Here is a 12,199-nt window from a genome sequence, read left to right as displayed (position 1 = left end):
CTTTATCAGGATATCGTCCCGATAGGGAAGCAAAGGAATGCCCCTTGTACGAAGAAGCGCCATGAGCGGTCCAGGACCTTGGTAAGGACCCGGAGGGGTGGTCGCCAACCCGAAGGAAGGGCGACAAACTGACAGTGTCGACCCCTAATGGCGAAGCTTAGGAGCAGCAGGGCAGGCTGACTGGGCCCTCTAGTGCAGGGAAGACTGGTTCAAAGGAAGGCCTTTTTGCGGACGACCTGAGACCCCCGGCGGAAAAAGCAGGCGACGGCCTACCAGACGAGAAACGGCATGCAGAGATGAACTCGTCTAACTGATCCCCATAAGGTCTGGAAACCCCAAAGGGGAGATTAGCGAGGGAACGCTTGGTGGAGGCGTCGGCATCCCACACCTTTAAAAAAGATCTCTCCGCGCTGAGTGACAGAGATGGCCAACCTGCGGGCAAAGAGGGAAACAATGTCCCTAGAAGCTTCGCAAAGAATCTTAGAAGCCTGAGACATCTGGAGAACCAACTCCAGTGTGTCCGTAGACGCATCTTGTTCCGCCAGTTACTGGTGGTGGCACTGTAACCACACCGAGAGAGCACTGGCTACCCCTGCTGGGTCAAAGGTAGGTCGCAGGGACGCGCCTGCCAGTGAAAAAAGGACCTGGAAAGAGAGTCTATGCGTCTGTCTACAGCGTCCTGCAAAGAGGAACTGTCTAAGACAGGGAGGGCCATATAATTGGCTAATCCGGCCACCGGAGGATCCACCTTAGGGGGAGGAGACACCTCTGCTCGCTGTCAGCAGGGAAAGGATAAAGTATATTCATGCGCTGGGTGGTCGAGAACCTTATTAGGACGACCCCAGGCCCTGGATATGACAGCAGAAAAATCCCTCATGGACCGGGAACGCGGTAGTCTCCGACTCCCTGGACGGAAAAAGGGGGGGGGAACTCCTGACCAGTGGAAGGAGGAGAATCCCCTTGGAGAATAAAAGGTGTCTCGGACAGTCGCCACTAAGTCAGCCACCATGGTGGAGAGCTTAGGCAAGGGGTCCCGCTCCATGACCTGGTCAGAGCCGGAAATTCCCCTTCAGACTTCAGGGTCGTCCGAACGCGCCTCTGGGGGGGGGGGGGGGGGGGGGGGAGAGAGACTGAGCCAACCGAGGAGGGATGCTGCCGCTCACGCTCTGTTAGTAGTCGGGCGTCTTCTGTGGAAAAACCACAGAGGTGGTTGGCGTCACAGGATTTGAAAATGCCCTATAGTCCAAAAAAGGACCTGGCTCGTCCGAGCCGGATAATTCCCCTTCGGACTTACTCTCCCTAGGGAGGGGGAAGAGCAGTCAGAAAGCGCCACAGGCGGGGGGGGGGGGGGGGAGAGACTGAGACATCTGGGGTGGGATGCTGCCGCTCACGCTGCCTCTTCGTAGTCAGGCGCCCACTGTGGGGACCACAGAGAGATGGAGTGGTTAGCGCCACAGGATTAAAGGACATGGCTGCCTTGGCGACTAAGACCAATTCAGCGGCCACGCTGGACATGGCAGATGCCCAAGCGTGGACCGCAGGCTCCCAGGGACAGGGGAGGGAGGTCTTTGGAAACCCAGATGGGAAAATTATTTTAATTTTTTTTTTTTTTTTAACATCAGAGGCAAGACATTTACTCACACAGCTATGAGCTGTATTACCGTCGTCTCCGCAGAGAGGCAGGATAGCGTCATGCGGAGGGAGGACTGGGCTGAGCAAGAGACGGAGGAGATCCTGTCCAGGGGCAGGGCACAAGAGACAGGTGACGGAAAAAAGGTTGAATGGCACACCTGACTGAGAAAAGGCTATGGCAGAGTAAGGGGAAGACTTATCCCCACACCTGCTTTAGCTTAGCAGTCAGGTCTGATAAAGCCCATCTGTATCTGTCACATCAAAGGCAAGGCATTTACTCATGCAGCAGAAAGCTGTCTTAATGGGCAGCAGAAGAGGACCTCCGGCAGCTTGTTCCGCCATTCTCCTGAGATTTGAGAGGAGCAGGGGAAGTCGCACGAGAGTTCGGAACTGCACGGCCGAACACAGCAAGAGGAAGCGCCAGAGCAGAACAGAGGCTCCTCCCCCCGGCCGCGTCATAATGGCGGCGAAAAGAACACGCGCGCCGTATGAAAAAATGGACCCGTCACTACCAGGGGCCCTTCACATGTATCGGGGGCTAATGTCCCTGGGTGTAGGAAGGAAAGAGCCAGCGCAGCCACGGTGAGTACCACCGCCGAACTCTGTGGTGCGTCCCTGCTCAGGAGGAAAAAGAGCTTTGCCGGCAAGTGCTGCGCATAGCCTGCCAGATGCCTTTGAGCCTGCCCTAAAGGCAGGCAATATGTGCCCCTAATAAAGAGCCCCAACGTGCCCCCAGAAGGATTCCTATCTCTGCTTCACCCAGGCAGCCTCAGGGGTAATGAGAATGGAGGAGGAAAGGGGGGGGGTGGGGTAAGGCAGGGATGCAATACTTATCTGCTCCTGCAGATCTTCTCCCTCGACTCCAGGACCAGCAGGGATGCACCTCTTCAGACTTCTGACTCCTTGCCCAGGAGTGCAGTGCTCTGGTGGAGGGTGGCAGCAGGTGACCCAGTGGCTGGTGGGATACCGGAGCTGCAGGTCGAGCCCGGATCCACTTGTCTTCTTTGGGGGGCAATGGAGGCAGCGTCCAAGGACGGCGGCGGGCACTCCACGGGGGACCAGGAAGGCGCCATGCCGACCTGTGTCCCCATCTAGAAAGAAAATAACAAGTTTTGGAATGGCCCAGCCAGAGCCCAGACCTGATTCCGATTGAAAATCTGTGGGGTGATCTGAAGAGGGCTGTGCACAGGAGATGCCCTCTCAATCTGACAGATTTGGAGTGTTTTTGCAAAGAAGAGTGGGCAAATCTTGGCAAGTCAAAATGTGCAATGCTGATAGACTCATACCCAAAAAGACTGAGTGCTGTAATAAAATCAAAAGGTGCTTGAACAAAGTGTTAGTTTAAGGGTGTGTACACTTATGCAACCGTATTCTATTTTTATATTTTTTCTTCCTCTACCTAAAAGATTTCAGTTTGTTTTTCAATTGAGTGGTACAGTTTATAGGTCACATTAAAAAAATGTGGATAAAGTTCTGAAATGATTTATCTTTGTCTAACTTTTTTACATCACAGAAACCTGACATTTTAACAGGTGTGTGTAGACTTTTTATATCCACTGTATATTGCAAGGGTATGACAAGCTGGGTGTGATCAGTTGGGATCCAACTGCAATGATGTCCAGCAATCACAAGAACTTGACAGCTGCATTATAAACCACTTAAGGGCTCTTTCACACTTGCGTTCTTGTCTTCCGGCATAGAGTTCCGTCGTCGGGGCTCTATGCCGGAAGAATCCTGATCAGGATTATCCTAATGCATTCTGAATGGAGAGAAATCCGTTCAGGATGCATCAGGATGTCTTCAGTTCCGGAACGGAACGTTTTTTGGCCGGAGAAAATACCGCAGCATGCTGCGCTTTTTGCTCCGGCCAAAAATCCGGAACACTTGCCGCAAGGCCGGATCCGGAATTAATGCCCATTGAAAGGCATTGATCCGGATCCGGCCTTAAGCTAAACGTCGTTTCGGCGCATTGCCGGAGCCGACATTTAGCTTTTTCTGAATGGTTACCATGGCTGCCAAGACGCTAAAGTCCTGACAGCCATGGTAAAGTGTAGCGGGGAGCGGGGGAGCAGTATACCTACCGTCCGTGCGGCTCCCCGGGCGCTCCAGAGTGACGTCAGGGCGCCCCAAGCGCATGGATCATGTGATCACATGGATCACGTCATCCATGCGCATGGGGCGCTCTGACGTCATTCTGGAGCGCCCCGGGAGCCGCACGGACTGTAAGTATACCGCTCCCCCGCTCCCCGCTCCTACTATGGCAACCAGGACTTTAATAGCGTCCTGGGTGCCATAGTAACACTGAACGCATTTGGAAGACGGTTCCGTCTTCAAATGCTTTCAGTACACTTGCGTTTTTCCGGATCCGGCGTGTAATTCCGGCAAGTGGAGTACACGCCGGATACGGACAACGCAAGTGTGAAAGAGGCCTAAGATTCTCTATAAATACAGTTTTGCTACTAAATCATGGCTCACCGTGAAAACACAAATCTTAAATCTCATAAGTCAAATAAGTTGTAAAGAAGTGATTCTTCACAAATATTACATATAAAAATATTTATATTGTTTCTTAAAACAAGCACCCTTATAAAACGGAGATGCAAAAATATGTCCCGTTGCCCATGTCATGACTTACTAACAAGTTTTTACCTTGATTGTTAGGTATGTAGGGTGTTGATTCTGCCATGGGGAGGCGTTAATAAAAACAAGTTGGAATTGTCAGTAAAAGTTAAAAAGACATTTCAGATGATTACCATAAATAATTAGAAAATGTCTAAAATATCTGGTAAGCAGAGAAGTTAATATTAAACTGCAGAGATTATATAACAGCTATCTAACCAGCAGGATCTGGCCGGCCATGGCATCTCAAATGCTGTAGATTGATCTCACTAGCCACAAACCTGGTTACACTCAGTGTAGTTAACATTTCCCTGGTACTTCAGGCCTTGCACAGCTTTATTCAACTGTCTGATAATCTGCAGATCATAAACTTGGTCCTGCTCACCTTTTGGAGTGCGAAATGGAACAGCTTCTGACATGGGTCCCATTCCTTTTGAGTTTCGGGCCTGGATCTTGAAATAGTAAGGAGTGTCCAGTGTCAACTCTTGTATTTGGTGTGTCAAACGGTTTCCAACAACTGGCTCTATAACCCAGTCATGAAGCTCTGCTTGAACATCTGTGCTATAATATATTATATAACCTGCAGAGAGCAAAGCATAATTCAAGCTGCTGGACTGCATGAATGTTCTCTATAAAAAAAAGTGTCATGAATTCTGAACACTCTGAAGCAAAACATAGTTTTCTTCCAAAAGATAATCATAGGACAGGAGTTATTCAACCTGCCAAGAAAATGACTCCTCACCGGTAATTTTGCCATTGGCTTCAGATGGGGGCTGCCAGTTCACAATTATGGTACGTGGTTTTCCTTCTTTGCTTACCACAGTCACGTCCTTAGGAGGTGAAGATGGCACTGGAAGAAAAGTGGAAGACAAAGATGACACTGTGCTCAAGACTAGATATATTCATAGGAAATCCAGAGGACTGATGACAAACCTGACTCAAAGGTAGTTCCATGAGCAGTCATGCTCCATGTACTTGACCGTCGGCCTTTAGTTACCATAACTGAAAATTCATACAATGTATTTGACTTCAAACCAGTGACTAGGTAACTTAGCGTGGTGCTGTTGGCCATCTAAGAAGCAACAGGATAAAGATTTTCAGGAAAAAGTCACATTTCGGATCAAATCTTTTTCACACATCTATCAAACTGAAAAAAATATTCCTGAACAATTCACTTTAACATCCTAAATGCTCACCTTGTACTTTGTATTAGCAGGAATATTAGTTTTCCACCTTGCTGTGTAGTATCTGGCATCTGTGATCTTCTGGTTCTTAGGAAGGGAGTTGTCAGCCCAGGTAAGGCGCACTGTATCACTGCTGAGGATAGCAGCTTGGACCCCCACAGGGGGCATCATGGGAGTAGGCTCTGGAACTGGGGTGTATGAGGCATGAACAACATAAACATCAACCTCAGAAGTGTCTAGGTCATAGAAACATTGCAAAAACAAATTTGGCAGGAGTTTAAACAGAAATAAAACGAGAATGAGGAAATAAATAGTTAATAAGATACATAAATGGATGAAAATGCAGGGAATTGAAATGTGCAAATAAAAAATAAATAAATAAATAGTGAAATGTATAAAAAACAAAAGTAATATATAAAAACAAAAAGGAGGTAAAGGGATAAAATAAAAATGCAGGAACAGAGAAAAAGGAGAGAAAGAAGATATTGTTAGTGTTAGAAACAAATAAGCTCATTATTAACATGAATTAGTGTTAATATTACTTCCAAGGACAAATTATAAACTGCGGATTACCTGTATGCTGGCGGGTAACGGCACTTTCATATAAAGGTATACCTTCTCCCACATTATTAAAGGCTTTTAGGGAGATGACATAATGTGAGCTGGGCTCTGCAATGAAAAGATACGTTTGTCAGTTTATTTATAAAAATCAAACCAGTACAAGTGTCCAGAAAGTCCACTGCTGTAGATATTCACATTTTAGGAAATTGTGCAGTTAAAAATGCATATTGCGCACTTCCGCAAAATAAATTTTGTGCTGCGTGTGACTGCTGTCCAATATGAATTGTAGCCAATATTTCCCAGACATTGCATAACGTAGAAAATAGGGCTCTAGAGCGATTTGGGTCAGTAGAAAAAATGACTAAGGCCTCTTTCACACAGGTGTGTGCGCCCCGTTGCCGTATTGCGGACCCGCAATACACGGGTGCCGTTCCGTGGGCATTCTGCATCACGGATGCAACCCATTCACTTAAATGGGTCCGCAAATCCGGAAATACGGAACGGAACCCTACGGAAGCACTACGGAGTAGTTCCGTTCCGCAAAAAGATAGAACATGTCCTATCTTTTTGCAGAACGGCCGGATCGCGGACCCATTAAAATGAATGGGTCCGCGACCCGCTGCGGCTGCCCCACGGACTGTGCTCGTGTATTGCGGCCCGCATTTTGTGGCCCACACATGCCAGTGTGAAAGAGGCCTAACTCTGGAGAAGCCGACTACATTTTGATGGGATATTACATGAATAGTCCATTCTGGTACCATGTTTGTTCTGTAGCACACTATGTCCTTGGAACATATAAATTTACCAACTGAACGGCAGTTTAACTGTTCATTTTGCATCACACCCAAGTAGATTTTTCACGATATAGATATATCTATCTATATAAAATATCAAAAAAAGGCAGCACTCCAAGGATTAAATGAAAAAACAATCACCTTTTATTCACCCATGTGGGCAGCGCAACGTTTCGGCTCAGCGCTAGAGCTTTTCTCAAGCCTTGAGAAAGGCTCGAGTGCTGAGCCGAAACGTTGCGCTGCCCACATGGGTGAATAAAAGGTGATTGTTTTTTCATTTAATCCTTGGAGTGCTGCCTTTTTTTGATATTTTATATACAAGGACTGCTTATCCTTTGGGCCGTGCACCCTTCAACTGACTGAACCCTTTGTGCTGCCTCATTTTTTATATCCATCTATCTATATACATACATACATACATACATACACATTATATATATATATATATATATATATATATATACATACACACACACACACACATATATACACACACACAGAGTATACAAATTTGCCCTTTAAAAAAAAAAAAAAAAAGCAGAACCTCTAATGCCAAGATATGTAAGGTAGCTATAAATCAATATTTTTAAAGAGGCCTTGACACAATTTAGTGTTATAACCAAGCCAGCACCTTGCAGACAGCTGTATAGGGCTTACTGTCCCTCATCAGTGCAGAGCACAGTAATTTAAGGAGAGCCCTTAAAGGAGAAATAGTAACACAGTATACACATTATATAGACAATGTTGGATGCCAGAAAGCATATATACACAAGAGGGCACTGTTGTAACACTGCATGAAGCAGACATAAGCCACTATTAACAGCATGGCGTTCTTGCTCTATCCAACAACTGAAAAAATGGCCATGCCTCGGAATTGTCATACACAAACTAAATCTGGCCATACATTTACTAATGTGAGTCGGGAGCTTCCGACTCTCCCCCAACAGATGAGGTCATGGGGGACAAGAATCAAGCGAAATGAATATTTTAGCCTGGTCCCTTTTGTTCTATAGAGAGGTAAGCCGCCGCCAGAACTGTCTTACTCCGCTTTCCCCATAGACTAAACAGACCTGTTTGGCCGAGCTGAACATGTATATGTATAGGGAAGGAGGGAAACGGGAGACACAGCTATAAGTCAATAGAGAATAGCTATAGTCAAAGAGAATAGTTTGGCTTAGAGCTATTGAATTTGTACAGCCAGCTTAAGACAAAAAGTAAACGAATACTCACCCAAGTTTTCAATGGTGTAGTATCGCTGCTTATGGTCAACGCGGACTGTCTGTGCATGAGGGCTCCCGAGACCATAACCTATAGCATACCCACGGACAACCACTTGATGCTGATTTTCTGGGGGTGTCCAACTTACAACAATACTGGTCACCAATGGACGCACATGGAGAGAACTTGGCACATCCGGAACACGGGACTCTGTATAACATTTTTTATCATTAAAGTATTGGCAGAAACTCACAAACAGGAATAGCTCATAAACCAGCACAGAAAGTAGAATAGAACAGAAAGATTATAACTTGAGAAAACAGTTGGCAGAGTGCAAAGGAAACCTATCATGTACATTAAGATTAAGGGATTGTTCCCATCTCAGCCAGAAGGACAGTTATGGAAAAAGCCAAACCTCCAAGAGCTATTCCGATATCAGCCATAAAAGGCTAAGAGGAGAATAATTTTGCAGTAGAACATTAATATGCTCAGATAAATAAAATCTCCATACAGCTATAGCTCTATCTATATCTATATAACCATACACACTAAATACAAACATGAGGAGAAAAAATAAAATTTAAGTTGTCTCTTACAACTTTCACACTTGCGTTTGGAGCGGATCCGTCTGGTGTCTGTACAGACGGATCCGCTCCTATAATGCAAACGCTTGCATCCGTTCAGAACGGATCCGTTTGCATAACTTTTTTCAGATCAGATTTTGCTGAATTCCTGCTGCAATTTTAGAAGCATTATACTTACCTGCGCTGTCTGTGACCGGCTGGGTGCTCCTCCTACTGGTAAGTGAAAGGTCTGTGCTATAAGCAATGCGCCGCACAGACCTTTCACTTACTAGTAGGAGGAGCGCCGGGCCGGTCACAGACATCGCAGGTAAGTATAATGCTTCTAAAATTGCTACATAACCATGGCAGCCAGGAATGCAGTAGCGTCCTGGTTGCCATGGTTACCGATAGGAGTCCCAGCGATTAAACTGGGATCGGAACTCTCCGCTGCCACCAATGATGGGGGTCGGTCATTTTAATTAGGAAGGGGGGGGGGGGGCCGCACTGGCCACCAATGAGTTAAAAACAGGGGGGGGGGAGGGGGGCCGGCCGCACTGGCCACCAATGAGTTAAAAACAGGGGGGGGGTCGGCCGCACTGGCCACCAATGAGTTAAAAACAGAGGGGGGGGGGGGGGGGTATGCCCCCTGCTGCCTGGCAGTCATGTACACAGTTCTTTTAGTATATTCTAACTTGAAGCGTCCCCATCACCATGGGAACGCCTCTGTTAGAATATACTGTCGGATCTGAGTTTCACGATCTAACTCAAATCCGATGGTATATTCTAACAGAGGCGTTCCCATGGTGATGGGGACGCTTCAAGTTAAAATATACCATCGGATTGGAGAAAACTCTGATCTGATGGTATATTAATAGGGACTCCTGACTTTACATTGAAAGTCAATGGGGGGGGGGCGGATCCGTTTGCAATTGCACCATATTGTGTCAACGTCAAACGGATCCGTCCCCATTGACTTGCATTGTAAGTCTGGACGGATCCGTTTGGCTCCGCACGGCCAGGCGGACACGAAAACACTGCAAGCTGCGTTCAGGTGTCCGCCTGCTGAGCTGAACGGAGGCCAAACGGTGCCAAACTGATGCATTCTGAGCGGATCCACATCCACTCAGAATGCATTGGGGTTGTACGGATCCGTTCGGGGCCGCTTGCGAGAGCCTTCAAACGGAACTCACAAGCGGAACCCCGAACGCAAGTGTGAAAGTAGCCTAATAGTAGATGTAAAGTAAAATAATACACAGCAGAACTCAAAATTCCAGGACTTGTCTTTACAATATATTGTTTTTTTTACCAATTATAGTATGGGGACAACTACCTTGCCTGAGCTGCTGCACTGAACTGTGATTGGCAGCTCAGAGAAAAGCTTTATATACGTTCTATCTTGTACACATCTGACAACAAATTAAGCGCCAGTCTCAGTAAACCAACCCAACTGACTGTACATGGAAACTACAGAAACAGCGGAGTGCCGAACTACTCCAATGTTTCCGGTCACCTGGTGGTTGAGGCTTAGTCCCGTCTCGCCTTAGTAATGGTGAAATGCAACAACCCCTTAAAATGTCTGGGGCCTGGAAAAGTACTTCTAGCCACAGAATGTAGACCAACAATGCAAGAGCTACTGCCAACAATATAATGCCATTCTCTTGCAGAATGTGAGGGCTGTGTAACTATTATTATTAAGGCAGGTACCACTGAAAGCAATGAAAATCCATTATTTAGCCACTAAAATTCAAGAAACAGGTGGACTTTATTCACCAGTAGGGGTGGGCGACAGACGATATGCGATATAAACTATATAAATTTGGCCAACGATAGAGATTTAGTTTATATTGTGGTAGAACATGGCATGCACCGCTCTCTCCCCACTGTGTGCGGCTAACGCTGACCAGGTCCTGAGGGGTTAATTGCGGCGGATCACGGTGCGCAGTAATAGAGGCCAGGTATGGGATATGGCTGGGACATGCAGGCTACGCTTGTATTCAGGCATATTAACTATATTCATTGGTGGCGCAGTGGCCAGAGTGCCTCCCTTCTACTCCCACTCTTTTAAGTATTATATTAATTGCGAGCCCCCCCTCCACACGATTAAATCATTGGTGGCAGTGGCCCCAGGATGGCAGCTTCTGATCGGAGCCCCAGCAGTGTATTGTGGGGCTCCGATCGGTTACCATGGCAGCCAGGACACTACTAAAGCCCTGGCTGCCATAGTCAGCTCCCTGCTGCTGTGTGTACTATGCACAGGGCAGCAGGGAGAGTGTGAAGTCCTATTCACCCTAATAGAGCTCTATTAGGGTGAATAGAACAAGGGTTTTTAGCCCCTAAGGAGGCTAATAGTTAAATAAAAAGATTTAAAAAAATAAATAAATAAATAAAGTTTAAAGGGCTTCTGTCAGCCCACTAAACCGTTTTTTTTTTTTTGTTTACCAATAATCCCTATACTGTGAGCTCTGCATTCATAAGTTAAATAATCATTTTCGTTCAGTAGAATTTGATAAAAAGCGATTTTTAAAATATGCAAATTACCTTGCTACCAGTAAGTTGGGCGTCTACTTGCTGGTAGCAGCCGCATCCTGCGACCCTAATGACGCCCCCTCCACATTGTGATTGACAGGGCCAGGGAACGGAATCGTTCTCTGCTGGACCTGCCTGTTAGCATTCAAAATCTCGCGGCTGCGCCACGGCCGTACGTATCTTCAATCTGCGCAGGCGCACTGAGAGGCGGCCGCTCTCTCCTCAATGCGCCTGCGCCGGGTGTAGATGTGACGTCATCGGCGCATTGAGGATTGAGCGGCCGAGCGAGTGGCCGTCTCTCAGTGCGCCTGGGCAGATTGAAGATGGGTACGGCCGCGGCGCAGGCGCGAGATTTTGAATGCTAACAGGCAGGGCCAGCAGAGAACGAATCCGTTCCCTGGCCCTGTCAATCACAATGCGGAGGGGGCGTCATTAGGGTCGGAGGATGCGGCTGCTACCAGCAAGTAGCCGCCCTACTTGCTGGTAGCAAGGTAATTTGCATATTTAAAAAAATCGCTTTTTTATCAAATTCTACTGAACGAAAATGATTATTTAACTTATGTATGCAGAGCTCGCAGTGTAGGGATTATTAGTAAACCAAAAAAAAAAAAAAAAAAAAAAAAAAAAACGGTTTAGTGGGCTGACAGAAGCGATAGAATATATCGCACATGCTTAAAATTATATTGCAATATAGATTTTAGGCCATATTGCCCACCCCTAGGCATATAATGAATTTTTATATTGATCGTTCAATCTTACCATCAAGATCATTTTCAAAAGTCTCTGCAGAAACCCACTCAGTAGCTGGTCCACTGCCATTTACAGTTATGGCCACAACCCGGAAGCTATATTCGGTGTCACGATCAAGCCCTGGGGAGAAATGGGTCATTAAAAGTCAGAAATTTAACACAAACGTCTCAAAGATGTTGCATCGCTCACCATTGACAAGCTGTGACAGCTGGGTATCTACCAGGATCTCATTTGTTTCAATCTTCCTTGCAGTCTTGCGATAACGCAATTTATACCCGACAATCTGACCATTCTGGGTTCCTGCAGGAGGAGGTTGCCACTGCACCAAAATACTCTGTGGAGGTAAACGTGA

General features: G+C 46.6%; 1 protein-coding gene across 5 annotated transcripts in view; it reads right to left on the bottom strand.

Annotated features, from left to right (window-relative positions):
* Positions 1-12,199, bottom strand: part of NEO1 (neogenin 1) — a 145,021-nt gene that overhangs the window by 9,044 nt on the left and 123,778 nt on the right. For 3 of the 5 annotated variants that reach the window (XM_040413691.1, XM_040413692.1, XM_040413694.1), the window contains exons 13-20: positions 12,037-12,181; positions 11,857-11,967; positions 8,021-8,218; positions 6,009-6,104; positions 5,448-5,671; positions 5,185-5,323; positions 4,994-5,101; positions 4,637-4,831 (exon numbers count right to left, since the gene is read on the bottom strand). In XM_040413691.1, the coding sequence (XP_040269625.1) occupies positions 4,637-4,831; positions 4,994-5,101; positions 5,185-5,323; positions 5,448-5,671; positions 6,009-6,104; positions 8,021-8,218; positions 11,857-11,967; positions 12,037-12,181 (1,216 nt within the window). The remainder of the gene's footprint in view (positions 1-4,636; positions 4,832-4,993; positions 5,102-5,184; positions 5,324-5,447; positions 5,672-6,008; positions 6,105-8,020; positions 8,219-11,856; positions 11,968-12,036; positions 12,182-12,199) is intronic. The other 2 variants (XM_040413693.1, XM_040413695.1) reach the window with 1 other exon arrangement.

This window comes from Bufo bufo, chromosome 1 (assembly GCF_905171765.1).
Source record: "Bufo bufo chromosome 1, aBufBuf1.1, whole genome shotgun sequence".
In the NCBI taxonomy this organism is placed as follows: domain Eukaryota; kingdom Metazoa; phylum Chordata; class Amphibia; order Anura; family Bufonidae; genus Bufo; species Bufo bufo.
Note: the sequence above shows the minus strand (reverse complement) of the source record. Positions and strands in the feature narration are given on the sequence as shown.